Here is a 14,558-nt window from a genome sequence, read left to right as displayed (position 1 = left end):
CACACACACACACACACACACACACACACACACACACACACACACATCCTGCCTTCCAGCAGATCCCGTGGCCTCCTCTGGTTCCCTTCAGAACCAGCCAGAGGAACAAGCCCAAAACCACCCAGACTGACACAGGTGACCCAGGCGGAAGGTGCTGTGAGCAGAGTCAACACTGCCTGGCTGGGGGAGGATGGTGCTCTTTGGGGACAGGCCCTGCAGGGGTTCAGGTTGAGGACATCCCAGAACGACCCCTGTCCTCAGGCCATCTAGCTGGGCTGGGGTGCTCCCCAGTGGGCGGACATGGGCTCACTCCAAGAAAGCAAGACATCACAGCACAGAAGTGGGTCCCCCAGTTTATTGAACAAACGGGAGACCAGAGGCCAGAGAGTCGGGGGGCAGTCCAGCAGCGCTCCTCCAGGTACGGAGAGCCCTTCTCCGTGAGGGGGCCCAGAGGCCACAACGGTGGAAGCGAGGGTCCATTCCCAGGCAGCAGCCCCGTCCAGGAGGACACGATGAGCAGAGGAACAGCTGATGGGAGGGAGCTGCATGGTGTATTCTCAGAACACGGGGAAAGGCTGCTGAGGTGCCACTGTTCTCAGCTTGGGGGTGGTGGCAGTGGCACATCTGGCAGGCAAGAGGGTCTCTCTGGCTCTCTTGGGGCCACCTAAAACCTCCCCAGGCCACAGGATCCGGCAGTGGTGTTGAGTGGGCCGCAGGGGGCACACAGGCCGGTGCTCACCGCCAGGTTCCCAGTGCAGGGGGCGCTGCAGACGCTGCCCGTCACGGGCCGGGAGCCCGATACGCAGAGGTCCCCGCAGACGACCCCGCCCCGGGAGCTGCTGACACCTGTGGGAGCAAGGGCAGGGTCAGGAGGCCTGGCTGGTGGTGGTCACCCCATTTGGCCACCTTCCTTTGGCTTCTCTGATCTGTCCAGCCCTCCAGGCAAGGACACAAAGGGCCTTCAGTTCTAGTTCTGAAGGCGTGGAAGGATCCTCAGCCTGGGAGCCAGGGGCCCTGGGTTCTGGCCTGGTTCTGCTCTGTGACCTTGGGCAAGTCCCTTCCTCTCTCTGGGCCTCAGCTTCCTCACCTACACAAGGTGGGGGTCGTGCTGATGTTGGGGTTCCTTCCTGCAGTGACATAGTATTCTGTCCCTTGTCCAACCCCGTTCACGCTGTGAAGTTCTCCCGCAAGCTAACCTCAGCCTCTCCTGCTGCATGACCGACCTCCTCCCATTTCCTGGAGGAATTCTTGAAAACACTATACACTCAGAGCCGGGAGATTCTTGTTGCCCAACTTAAAATGTTCCTTTTCAGGGCTCAGGATACTTACAGACATTCACAGATCCAACACCTTCACAGAGCCTGAGTGGAGAAGGGGCGAGAAAAGGGAAGAGAAAAGAGGTCAGCATGAGATCCTCGCATTTCCCCTAGGTGGGGAATGGGTCATCTCAGGGCTATTTCTGGCCTATATTTGTGCCCTTGTGTAACTTAGAAAGTGCCTTTCTGGCAATTGCTGCCACGCCAGGGCATACGATTTGGCAAGCAGAGCCTGGGCTGGATTTCAGTTCTCATTTGCCCCTCAGCTGGCTGCTGAGACTGTGGCTAGAGTATGCAGGAATCAAAGGTGGGTGGATCTGTGCGAATGGAATCCTTGGGGCAGCTGGGTTGGGCCTCACCTCTGCTCCTCGCCCTCCAGCAGGCGCCTGTAGGTGGCGATCTCGATGTCCAGGCCCAGCTTGGCGTTCATCACCTCCTGGTACTCCCTGAGCAGGCAGGCCATGTCCTGCTTGGCCTTCTGCAGGGCCTCCTCCAGCCCGGCCAGCTTGCACTTGGCGTCGCTGAGGGCCGCCTCGCCCTGCTGCTCAGCCTGGCTCACGGCCGCCTCCAGCTTGGAGTTCTGGGGACCCAGAAGAGAACAGGGTGGGTTGTGGTCCCTGGGTCTCTCTGTCCATTTCCTGCATGTGTCCAGGACTCCCGCCCGCCTGGGAACACCCCGGAACAGCCCTTTCACCCTTATCCCCTGGGTCTCCCTGAGTGACCACAACCACGTACCCTGGTCGTGCACATGGGCTGGGGGGTGAATGGCGAGATCCACATGGGGCACACACTGCCTGTGGGACCCGGGTAGGCCCCAAACGAGCATTACCTGGCACTTGGCATTCTCGACCTCGGCGGTCAGCCTTTGGATCATGCGGTTCAGCTCGTTGATCTCCTCCTTGGTGCGGCGCAGGGTCTCCCCGTGCCGGACCACCGTGGCCTTTATCTCCTCACACTGGGGGGAGGCAGAGAGGCGCCTGAGGCTCAGGATGGGACATCCCGCCCATTCAGGACACCAGTGATGATATGCACGTTGTACAGTGCTCAACCTGTGCAACTATACGTGGCAGCCCTGCCCTGCCTTGCTAATATACACCTCACATCCCTCCCACGGCCATGTCAGGAGGCAGGAGCTCCGTGCCACTCACCTTGCTGCGGTACCAGGACTCTGCCTCAGCCCGGCTGCGGTTGGCGATGTCATCATACTGAGCCTTGATCTCGGCCAGGATGCAGTCCATGTTCAATTCCCGGCTGTTGTCCATCTTGACGATGACCGAGGTGTCTGAGATGTGGGATTGGAGAACACGGATCTCCTGGAGGGGCAGGGGTTGGGGAAGAGGCAGAAGAGCCAAGTTATCTGGACTTTTCCTCACCTGCCAGTGCCGATGCCTATCATCTCTTTGGCTCATCTAGAGCCTGAGTCTCATGACTGGAGCAGAAAATCCTCTGATGGAATTGCATAACTTTCTGTACAGACAAGAATTCCCTTTTAGGGGAAAATACAACCACTTCTCAAATGCTGACTTCTGGGACGGTTCAGGTCCGTGTGAACCTGGCCTCAGTCAGGATGTGGTGATGCTTCCTCAGGGCCCAGGCCCGGTGTCCAGTCATTGTCCATTCTCTGAGACCAAGCCCATAAAGGAAGGCCATTGGCGGCCAGAAAGAAGGTGCTGAGGCTGTGTGGCTGCGTGTGGCCCAGGCTTGGCTTCCCGAGGTGCAGCTGTCCTAGGGGCCGCCCTCTCTTGCCCCCTGCTAATTCTGTCTGTTTTTGCCTCTCCATTCCTCTGCCTCCCTTTTTCCCGTCCTTGCTTCCCTCCGCCCCCCAGCCGCAAGCCTGGGTTCTCATGTCCGCAGGTCTGCGGGGGTCTGGGCAGGGGTCGAGGATGCCCACCACGGCCGAGAGCCCCCCTCACCTCCTCGTACAGTCGCCGCAGGAAGTCGATCTCCTGGGTCAGTGCCTCCGCGTTGGCCTCCAGGTCCGACTTGCGGAGGTAGGCGCAGTCCACGTCCTGTGTGGGGTTCAAGGGTCGTGAGGCTGGCTCCCCTCAGGGCGCTCCGAGGGCCTGGCTGCCCCGCACCAGGGCAGAAAGGACAGGAGGACGGTGGCCGGGGGCTCAGGGCGGGGCTTGGCTCAGGCACTTACCTGCTTTAGAGACACGAACTCATTCTCTGCTGTGGCCCGAAGCGTAACTTCCTCTTCATACCTGAGGGGCATGAGAACAGGACCGTCCGAGCAGCTCTAACTGCGCCGTGAAGCTGATTCCTAGACCTCCCCCTGCTTGTCCCGCCGCCTCCAAAAGAAATGGGGCAGAACCAGGAAGAAGCCCCGCTCTCCATCAGCTCAGCTTTTCAGTGGGGCCGGAGGGCAGAATCTGGAAACTGTGTGCGTGGTTGGGACACAGGCGGTGGCTGTTTTTCTCACCTAGGTCTCCGTTCTCCTTTCCATTGACCCCTCCGCCTGGCCCTGGCTTGGCTACAGGTAGTGGGACCCCTCTCTGTCATTCCCCTCCTGGGCTTAGCCAAGAGGAGGCCAGCCCGGCCCTTCCCCTTGCTCTGTGGGCTGGCCTGCTCAGAGCCCGAGGAAAGTGGCCTGGGAAGGCCTTGGCTGAGCTCGCTCCTGAAGGCAGCGGCCCCCTCGGGACCAGAGTCCCTTATGGGTCCCAGCGTAACCCAGTGCGCACCCTCGTGTCACGCGTCACACTTCGTAGCTGAAGGTTTCTGTCTGTGACAATGCCACGCCAGCCTCCCTGCAGCCTAGCAGCCCCACGTGGACAGGCACTGTGTCTACCACTTGCCTCTGCCCATGGCACCCAGCTGGGGTCTGGTTGGCACCTGGCAGGCGCTCAGAAAGTGTTAGTTGAGAAAAGGAGTAAACTTCAGAAGAACGGTCAGGGCATCGAGGGCTAGACTCAAGGACCAGGGAATATTAATTTTTCTGGGGTCCTAAGAGAAGGGTCTTGGGGATGGCAAAAGGGAGAGAACAGCCATTCCTTGACCTGCTGGTGGGAAGACCAGGTGAACTCCATCCCCCAGGGGCCACGGTGCTCCCCCAGGACCCAGGGGCCTGGAGGCGGGGCAGGAGTGCAGGTCCGTCCTCAGGCAGACACCCGGCCACAGAGCGGGACACTGTCCTGTGCTGGGAGCTGCCTTCGAGCCCTTTCTTGGGCTGGCAGCTTCCCGCGCTCACCTCTTCTTGTAGCCCTCCAGCACCTCCTGCACGTGGTTGAGCTCCGAGGCCAACCTCCCGCTGTCGGCCTCCACGCACTCAGCCTCCCGCCGTAGCGTCTCGATGTAGCCCTCAAACAGCGGCTCCAGGTTGCTGTCGCAGCACTTGCGGTTCTGGTAGAACTGCCACTTGGTCTCCAGCAGCTTGTTCTGCTGCTCCAGGAAGCGCACCTGCCACCCAGAGGGGGAGCCTGAGAATCCCTTGTTGCAGGATCAAGAGGGGGGTCCCCACACCAGGACCTGCAGGCCCCTGGGTGTCTTACCCAGAGTCCCCCCCACGACCCCCCGGCAGGGGTTATGTCATCTCTCTCAAAACCACATGGGGGTTTAGTCAGCTCACCCCCGGCAGTCCTTCCTGAGAGCTAACTTCAGTCTCTTCAAAGGCAATTTAGCTGGTGACATGGAAAGCTAAACCATGCCGAGCCCAGGCTCTGCTGCCGCGGGTTAGTGACGTGTCCTTGCACAGCACTTAAATCCCCGGCAGAGCGCCCGCCCCGATGTGCGTTTAGTGAGCCCTGCTATGCAGAGGCTGCGGCACGTTGAAGAGCTGTGATGCCGTCAGGTGTGACTGTCAGTGCGCAAATGCGCAGGTGGGCCCTTTCAGAAAGGCGGACTGTAGAAGTCAAAAACTAATATGTGCCAATCATTGAAATCCTACAATGTGCTTAGAATAATGGTCAGCTGGGACATCAGTGCAAGATGTGCTGTGCTCTGACCCCTCATGCTACGGATGAGCAATCGAAGGCCCAGGGAGGCTCCTGCCAAGGGAGAGGAAGAAACTGACCTTCTGCCCTGCAGGGGCTCCTTCTTTCACTGTGGTAATTACGGACTGCTGGGTCCAAGGAAAAGCTCACATCCACCTTCCTGTCACACGGGTGGCCCTTCCCCACTGCAATCCCTTTGTCTGAAACCTTTGCCGCACCCCTGGTAAGTCCTTTCTTGTGCTATCCTCGGTCTTTCATGCTGTGAGGAGTTCCGGATTTTCTTGGTCCTTCCTGGTGGATCTCTCTCTAGCGTGACTTCTCTCAAGGCTGGCTCTGGAGAGCCCTCCCCGGGCTCAGGACTGCTTCCCAGGGGAGCCTTCTTCCCCCGGCTTCTCGAACCACCACCACCTCGTGCTCGCTTGGATTCAGTGGAGAAGATGCTGCGGACTTGAGCTGGACACTGACATCTGTGGATGGTTCCAACCGTGTCCAGGAATGCGTCCTGCCTGCCTCCCCATGAGACCCAGGAGAATGGGGCCTGTGTCTGTTGCTCACCCCTGGACCCTGAGCCCCAGGCACAGGGGCTTAAACAAACCATTCTGGCCCCTGCTCAGATCCACGAGGTTCCCTCCAGGCCATCTTCCAGTATCACACCCACTAGCCCTGCCCCTGACGTGGGGAGGATCTCCGTGCCGTCTAAGCAGCTATTTGGCTTCAGATGCGCTGAACACCCACACAGTGGCCCTTTGCTCATGAGGAGATGCTATCTCTCGGCACTCAAGTCTTGGGCCCTAGTTCTGCTTCTGTGTTTTCAGTTTGTCTCCCTTATCAGGCTGAAGCTTCTGGTCCTTTTCATGTCTTTCTGTGTCCTAGAGGTAGGACCGTCCCTCCCTTTGGACTGGGATGCTCTATGGGCAAGTGCCCACCTTTGACTCCCCTCTTGGTACCCAGCCTGAGTGCTGAGCATGGGTGGGGTTCAGGAAGGGTGTGTTCAAGGACACCTGCCTTGTCGAGGTTGTATATAATAACAGTGTTATCAGACCAGGAACCCCTGCCCTATGTCTCTGTGTCTGTCTGTGCCCTGGATGTGTGTCCATCTCCTCCATCAGACTTGAAGCTCACCTGGACCACATCCCTCCTGGCCCTGACTACCCCTTCAGTGAGTAGCCCAGGAAGGGAAGGTTCAGGAAAGGCATGATCAAGGACACCCACCTTGTCGATGAAGGCAGCGAACCTGTTGTTGAGGCACTTGATCTGCTCCTTCTCCTCATGCTTCACGCACTGCGCGTTGGGGTCGATCTCCAGGTTGAGGGGCGCCAGGAGGCTCTCGTTGACCGACACGGTGGTGATGCAGGGCGGGCTGGGTCCGCACACGCCGCCGGAGCGGTATCCGAAGCTGCGGCCGCAGGAGCCGGCGCGGAAGCCCCCGCAGACGCTGCGGCTGCCGAAGCCGCCGGCGAGTCCGCGGTAGCAGGAGATGCCGCGGTAGGGGGCGGCGGTGATGCAGCAGCGGCCGGGCCGGGGCCCGCAGGCTGAGGCGCAGCTGAAGGTCCTGGGGCCGAATCCACAGCCCACGGAGCTGAAGCCACAGGTCATGCTGGAGGAAGGGAAGTGTCTGAAGAGTGGAGAAGCTGGCAGAGAACTGTGCCCAAAGCCTGTGCTCCCTGGGCTGTGGCGGGCCCTTTTATGCACCAGGGACAGCTGGTGTTAAAAGGGGTGGCAAAGAGACAATAGCCGCATTTTATTGGCTTGGCATCACCCGACCTCTTAGGAGCTGACCCGCTTGCCTTTTCAGTTTGGCTGTGTCAACAATCTGTGGCCACAGGCCTGTTTCATCTTCAAAGACCTTTACGGGCTTCCTCTCGCCTCTCTCCGTCCCATTGCTGCTGGAAGTGGGGAAGGAGAAGGGCTCCTGGGAGCACTGGTTGGACTCCAGGCTCTGAGTGCAGGCAGCGGGTGCAGTGACTGGGGATGGCGCCTGCCCGCCACATCCCAGGGGCACAGCTGGGCTATGCGCCCTGGACCTGTGACCTGACCTCGGGGTGGAGTGGCCGGCCTGTCCCAAGGAGGGGGCTGTGTCCCAAATGACACAGGCCTTCTAGGCTTCTTTGCCTTCCTCTTCTCTCTAGAGCATGTCCCTTTCTTCACTGTCAATATCAGCCTCTCCTAACCTGCTCCTACCCAGAGCCTAGTCAGGGATGGGGTGGGGGTAGGGACTGGGAGGGAGCATGGAAGACCGAAGCCATGGGACACCAACGGGGACACGGGAGGAACTGAGTCAGAGAGCTCAGGAGGGAATCAGGGTTGTTCTTTAGAGTTCTGGGCCTCATTGCTGGTGGAATAGGGGGCAGGAGTGCGAGTGTGGAACAGCCTAGAGCTACAGGGGTTAATCAGGGAAGGCTTCTTGGAGGGGGTCTTAAGGAGGACTGAGGTGGGGTGGGGATAGGGTTAGGAGGAGATGAGAAAGGAGTCCAGCTCTGATTCGGAGACTAGACTGTGGAGTATCTCATTCTCTCATTCACTCATTAAATGCTTATTGAGTTCCAAATATGCACTAGACACTTGCGAGGTTCTGAGAATCCAGCAGAGACCCGAGGTGTTTGGAGGCGGGAGAGGGTGGCGTGCACATGGGGGTGCCAACGTTTGGCCAGTGGGGAAGAGGGAGAAGCCACAGGCGGAGGGAGGGCCCGGCGAGGTCCCGGCTTAGATGGGGTCTGATGTGGGGTGTGGTCTTTTGGGTTCCCAGCAGAGAAACTGGACATTGAGTATCGGTGTGTATACCAGGAAGGATGAAAGGTGCCGGAGATGTGGGGTGGCCACCAGGGTCCAGAAATGGCATCCCTTCCTCCTCTGAGAGGACCCAAAGGGCGAGAGGAGGTGGGGGTCCTGTGGCTGTCCTGAAAGCCAAGCTCCCTTACTTTGCCCCCTCTTCCCTTCGGGCTAGGGCTGGTGATGACTTGGATGGGTGGACAGTGGGACCGAGCCGGGAGGCTCCCCTAACCAAGGATCTGAGCCCATAAACTCTTCCAGGCGCGTGTCTCTTGGCCACCTTTGTACTTGGGGATGACTCCTCTGACGGACCTGTTTCCTGTCCAGCCACAACCAAATGCTGACCCAGTCTGGGCTAAAAATAGCCCTCCACACCTCCTGTGAGGGCCTGGCCTTTTGCCCTCCCTGCTCCCTCTCAGGCTAAGTGGGCCAGTTACAGCCCAGAGTGAGGGGAGGCCCGTCCTTCCCGCGAGGGCAGGTGATGATGCCATGGAAATCGGTCAGGGGGCTGAGCAGCATCTGCCTGGGTCCTAAAAACAGGACCCTCCCAGCCCCACCTCTTGGGTCCCGTGGGTAGATTTCCACACTCTCTTGTGTCTGGGGTGGGAACTCCGGGGTGTGGGATGTGGTTTAAGGGCTTCTGTGTGCGAGACACTAGAAGGCAAGGCCTGGGGGTCTGGGGGTGGCTCATTCCAGCTCAACGGCCGGTGGTATTTTGGGGGCACTTGTGTGGCAGACGCGGCTAGTTGGTAATTTCACGCTAAGCATTTGTGGGGTCAGACATCTGCCAGACAATTGAGAAAGAACCAGACTGTTGTCTCCTCTCATCTCGGCTGGAACTGGTAAGCACCCAGAAGGTCCTCAATGATGTCCAGTGATCATGTGAGATTTATTTCTTGATAAAATGCTGAGGATTGCAAGGTGGTGTGTCTTCCGTGAGGCATCTCTGTCACTGTGCTGGTAATTGCAGCCCCGTCCTCTGACTCTGCTCATCTGTCTCCACGCAGCGGGCACGGGATCGAGTCGGATGCTTCACTTGGGGTCTCGGTGTAGACACACTGGCCTCATTGGGTTGGGGGAGTCAGGAGTGTGCCCTGGCCCCTGTCCTGATTGGAGATGATGGCAGAGCGGACTCTGGGGATAAAAAGGCCTGGTTTGAAGCCCAGGGCTGCCACATCCCAGCGTACCCAAACAAGCTGCCTCAGTCCAGTGTCCTTTCCTGTGGACTGTGAACGTGATCTGTGCCTTGTGGTGCACGTGCTGGGAGGTGCCACCATTGCGTGAGCAGAAACAGCCCAGCGGCTTTACAAGGCGATCCTGGCCACCTCTGAAAGCCTTACTCAGAGCAGTTGTTTGTAAATGGCCCAGAACAAAGAGAATTGCAGACCGGGTGAACCCCTTGAAAACAGACTTAGCCAGAAAGGAAGCTGACAAAGGGACAGTGGAAGCTGACAGCTGCTTCCTTCCACCCGGGCTCCAGGCTGAAGGTTCCTGCCCTCATTGAGGGCTATAAAAGCTCTGGCCGAGGTCCAGGCTGGGTCAGTGGCCAAGGCCTGTGCCCTGTGCCTGCCCTGCACACAGCTGGCCTGTGTGGGCTCGAGGGTTGACTCCTTCCTGCATGACTGCTTGCCCTGTCTGTGGTCCTGTGCTTTCTGCCTGCCTCCCGGGGCTTGGACCACCACCTGGCCTCATTCCTCCTTGTGTGGTTTTCAGGTGTCCAACTGCCTGTCTGCCTGGCTTCTGACCCACCAATGCTCTGACTTTCGTCATTTCTTCTTGCCTTGATATTCATGGGCCTTCTAATTTTTTTGTCCCCTCTTAATGGTTTTTTTGATAAAGGACTCTGCGATGCACATGCCAGGCGAGGACGCCCACTCTCGCCATGCTCAGTATACTGGAATTCCTGACCGAGAAGGGAAACGTGTAAGGATTAGAAGAGAGAGAACTGGTGTTATCTGCAGACAATGGGATCAGCCACATGGCAAACCCCACAAAATCAACTGATAAGCTGTAGAGATAATAAGACGATCTGGGCTTTGCTGCTAGTTACAAGGTCCACTTACAAAAATCAAAAGCATTTTTCTGTCTTAGTGACAACTAATTAGAAAGTAAATAGAAAAAGAAAGATACCATTCCTCAGAGTGGTAAAAACAGTGAAGTGGCCGAGTGGTTAAGTTCACGTGCTCCTCTTCAGTGGCCCAGGGTTCCACAAGTTCGGATCCTGGGCGCGGACATGGCACCGCTCATCAGGCCATGCTGAGGCGGCATCCCACATACCACAACTAGAGGCACTCACAACTAGAATATACAACTATGTACTGGGGGGCTTTGGGGAGAAGAAGAAAGAAAAAAAAGTACAATAACAACAAAGTATTTGCAAGATCATTATGGAGAACAATGTAAGACTCTATTACGAAAAACACACAAGAAAATCTGGTATCAGTGGAATGATGTCATATTCAGGAATAATTTGACCTAATATTCTAAAGATGTAAATTCCCTCCAAATTAATTTATAAGTACAATGCAAACCCAGTAAAAATTCCAGCTGGATTTCTTTTGAGGGACTTGACAAAATGAATCTAAAATTTATATGAAAAAATAAAAAGTCCATTTATAGTAAAGTCAGTTATGAAAAAGGAAAACAGAAGATGTCTGAGGATTAGAGAGCCATAGTCATCAAAAAATATAGTACGTGTGCAGGGACAGGTAACGGGGACACTGGAACATAATAGAGAGCTCAAAACAGGCCCCTTCGTATAAGGCAAGCTTGGTATTTGATGAAGGAGATATCAAGCAAAGGGCCATTTATTTGGTTGGTGAGATTTGTACAAACAGACTCGCGGTATGGAAAGCATACAGCTGGAGTCCAGCTTATACCGTATAGCGTGGACGACCTCAGATGAAAGGAAGCCCTGGACATGAAAGATAAAACTAGGAAGCAAAGGGAAGAATACGTAAGAGAATACCCTTGTAATTTAGGGATGGGAAACACTTACGCCTTAAAAATCAAAACCACAAGGTGAAAAAATTGAGACGACCACATCAAAATTAAGAATTCCAGTTCACTGAAAGACTACATAGAAAAAATCAACAGACAGTTGATAGCCTGGGAAAGCTTGACATCTACAATATGTAAGGAACTCCTACAGAATAACAGGTGAAAGCAGGACACCCAGTGGAAAGCTGGCCAAAGTCTTCACAGACAGTTCCCAAGGGGAGAGACCCACGGCTAACAAGTGCATGAAGAGAGGCTGACGCTCGCCAGTCCTCAGAAAGATGCAGGCGGAGCCAGTAGGTGTCTTTCTATCCTCCTGAAGGCAAGGATTAGAAAGGGGGGTGCTACCAACTACGGGGGAATCATGGGAGGATGGGAGCCCTTGTGCACGGGTGTGGGAGTGTGGGCTGATGCAGGCATTCTGGAAAGCACCATAGCGTTATGCAGTGAATTTAGGTGTGTGTAAAACCTATGGCCCAGCAAGCCCACCCCTGAGAGAAGCCCAGCCCACATCTGAGAGCAGTTCTCATGCAAGGACAAGACAACTCACTGTGAAATGATTTATGGCAGAAGGAAGTTGCAGGCAACCTAGGTGACCATCCGCTGGACAGAGATAAGCGAAGGATGATCAATGCTTTGGAATGTAATATACCATGGAACAGAAGGCAGACGTTAGAAGCAACAAAGTTAGTGTGCTTACAAGCAACATAGTGTTGAGTTAAAAAAAAGGTCAAAACCATTAATGTGAATAAAAGTAACACGCTCGGAAAGCACTGCTACCTACTTTACAGCCATGTGGACATATTTGGGGACAACATCACACGCATTACAGAGGGTGCCTTGGGGAGGAGAGTGAGAGCAGGGATGAGAAACGAAGCAGACAGATGAATACAACAGAGAGGAGGCTTCTGTGGGCTGATGAGACACTGGGCCAAGAACTGGAGAGCGTGGTGGGCTCAACTCTCTGCCCGGGAGAAAAGCCAAATAAAATAAGGAAGTGAGAGGAAGCTACGACATGAGCTAGAGAGCTTCTCTGGGGCAGCCTGACGACTGGGCTGAGAAGCCCTTGGGTGTCTTCCAGAGAGCCTTTGGTGCCTGGGGAAATGCGCCTCAGAAGCAGATTTTTAGGGAGCTAAAGCTCTCAAGACAGGTTGGACCAACCAGAGGAGGGAAGCCTTGTACACAACATCTGTTAGGGACTTCACATGTGGGGGTGGCGGCTGCAGGCTCCCCAGGAAGATCCACCTCTGGGCCAGTCAAAAATCCAGACAGGCAAGAGCCAGGGGAGCCATATTTTTTGTCCATCAACCCAGGAAGGCTTCCTGGAGGAAAAGGGCTTTTCCAGATGATGGCGTTGGGTGCCCTCTGCAGCCGGGAGAGGGTGCCCTCTAGTGGGAACAGCGCGGCAGTCTGGGTGGTCCAGGAGCATCTTTTCTACAGCACCCCCGCAGCAGAGCTGTGACTCAGGGTTTTGGTCTGTGAAATGGGTTGCACGTCATGCAGGTGTGATGCTGCTGGATGGGCTCCTGGAAGAAGAAAGGAGAGGGGTAATTATGAGCATTTCTGAGCCAAATTTTCTTCCAGTTTGTCTCCTGAAATTCTTCCTCTCTGGCAAGGCTTCCAAGCCATAGAGGTTGGGGCGTTCTGGGGGTCACTGCGTCCCACCGCACCCTGCTGTTGGCTAGCTGCCTCCAGTCTCATGGGCCAGGCTGGGCACCCCTGGGAGTAGTCCTTAAGTAGAGCCCCAAGCTGAGTCCCCTGTCACGTCAGCCCACTGGCAGTTGTCCACCTCTTTGGGCACCCCACGGTGTCCGCCTTGTCCCCCAGCAGCCTCACTCAGTGCCTGTGGGTACAGCTGCCTCACATGTCCCCTCCACCCTTCCCCCACCCCAGGACAGACACAGCCTCCTCTTCCTCAGGGTCCCTCACTGGGCTGGGTCTCAGAGCCCTGGATGCCCTTGATGGCTGCTGGGTGCTGCCTCGCCAGCAGTGTCCCACTGGAAGCAGCGAGAGGACTCAGACTGGTCACTCTCCCTCCTGTGTGGTCTGAGCAGAAGAGGGTAAGGGTGGCCACCCCTCTGGACCCCGTGTGTCCGTGAGTGCTTCGAAGCAGGAGCTTCGAAGATGTTTTCGAGCTTAGTGAGACACACTGGGCTGGGGAGAGGACAGAGAGCCCAGGGCAGAACGAGAGGCTGGAACCAGGACACGAAGGGCAGGGACGCAGTTATACCCTAGGCAGCGGGAGGCAGGAGCAGGGGCTCTGGGACGTGGGGTCGTCAGAAGAGCATGTACATCACCGGGGAAGAAGGAGGGGCTCAGGAGGAACTGCTCTGAGTCTCCTGCCTCTGGTGGGGCAGGGAGTCCCAGCCTTTTCTGATTTCTAGGCTGAAGTAGCTGCTAAACAGCCTCATAAACTGAGGTGTTCATTGTGGTGTCACGTGAGGATTGGGAGACCCAGTGGATTTTTCCTGTGGTCCCAGACTGTCAGCCAAGTCCCAAAGCTGAGCACAAAAGGATGTCAGTCTCCCCAGGTTCAGGTTCTCCTCACAGGTCCAGGCCGCACACACGGTCTAATCCACAGGCAGGAACGTTTTGCTGACCTGGAAGTGCGAGGGAAGGAGGTGTTAAACTTTGTAAAATTTAAATACTTGAAGTTTGGCCCAAAACTTCTGCATGTGTGGAAATATTTCTAAAGTCCATTGCTGGATTTTATGCTGCATTCAAGTGCGTGGAACGTGACGTGAAGTTGACTCAGTGGCTGAGGGTCGTGCAGCCCCTCCTTCTGTAGACTGGGAAACAGCTCAGAGAGGGTGAGTGACTGTGTCACGCCCCGCAGCCAGCTCACAGCCGAGGTGGAGGCAGAAACCCAAGCTCCTGGCTGTGCAGCGGGTGCTCTCTCCTTGATGTGTCGTAGTCTCATTTTCACATCAGCCAGCAGAAGAGCGACCGTGTTCCCTGGTGCAGCTTCACTGAGTGTGATGGGGTTTCACTTCCAAATGTGATATGACCTGCCCAGTGGCCCCCGGTGTGTGCTGCTCATCAGCGATGGTGCCACGTGGGGAATGACTGGTACCTGTACCTGAGGACCCCATTGTCTGTGCTATTTTCTAGGACACATTGGCTTGAGATGCCCGAGGGACCCCAAGGGGGAAAGAACAGAGGAGATGACTGTGTATTGAGCGTGTAGGGTGTGTCACTCACTGTGCCGAGTGCCTCGCACGCCTGTCTCATTGGATTTCCCCAACAAGTTTGGGCGCCCTGTCACTGCGTCCTGAGGCAGGGCCGATAGTGGCTGTACTGCTCAGGGAAGGGCAGTTGGCTTGCTCTTGGCCACCCTGTTGTCTTCTTCCTTATTCCTGATGCAGCACTGAGCCCTGCCCGGCCAGACGGCCTCCGGGGAGGCGGAGTTCCCCTTATATCAGGTGTTAAGTTGGAAAGCTTTCCGCAGAGGTGTCATGTGGGGGATGTGTTGAGTGCTTGTCATTAAATGGAGAAGAGTGCCAACTGAGGACTCCTTGTCTCTGCCCGGGGTCCTTGCTCTCAAGTC

The 14,558-nt window shown here is 56.3% G+C and overlaps 1 protein-coding gene across 1 annotated transcript; it reads right to left on the bottom strand.

Moving 5' to 3' along the window:
• Positions 1-340: 340 nt before the first annotated feature.
• LOC124245739 (keratin, type II microfibrillar, component 7C) lies at positions 341-6,905 on the bottom strand. Its single transcript, XM_046673428.1, has 9 exons — positions 6,458-6,905; positions 4,504-4,712; positions 3,460-3,520; positions 3,230-3,325; positions 2,465-2,629; positions 2,146-2,271; positions 1,676-1,896; positions 1,330-1,361; positions 341-846 (listed from the first exon to the last, which is right to left on the bottom strand). The coding sequence occupies exons 1-9, from the start codon at positions 6,839-6,841 to the stop codon at positions 665-667; spliced, it is 1,476 nt and encodes a 491-aa protein (XP_046529384.1). The 5' UTR covers positions 6,842-6,905; the 3' UTR covers positions 341-664.
• Positions 6,906-14,558: the final 7,653 nt, after the last annotated feature.

The sequence above is a fragment of the Equus quagga genome, chromosome 1 (genome assembly GCF_021613505.1).
Source record: "Equus quagga isolate Etosha38 chromosome 1, UCLA_HA_Equagga_1.0, whole genome shotgun sequence".
Lineage (NCBI taxonomy): Eukaryota > Metazoa > Chordata > Mammalia > Perissodactyla > Equidae > Equus > Equus quagga.
This window is presented reverse-complemented; position numbering and strand designations above follow the sequence as displayed.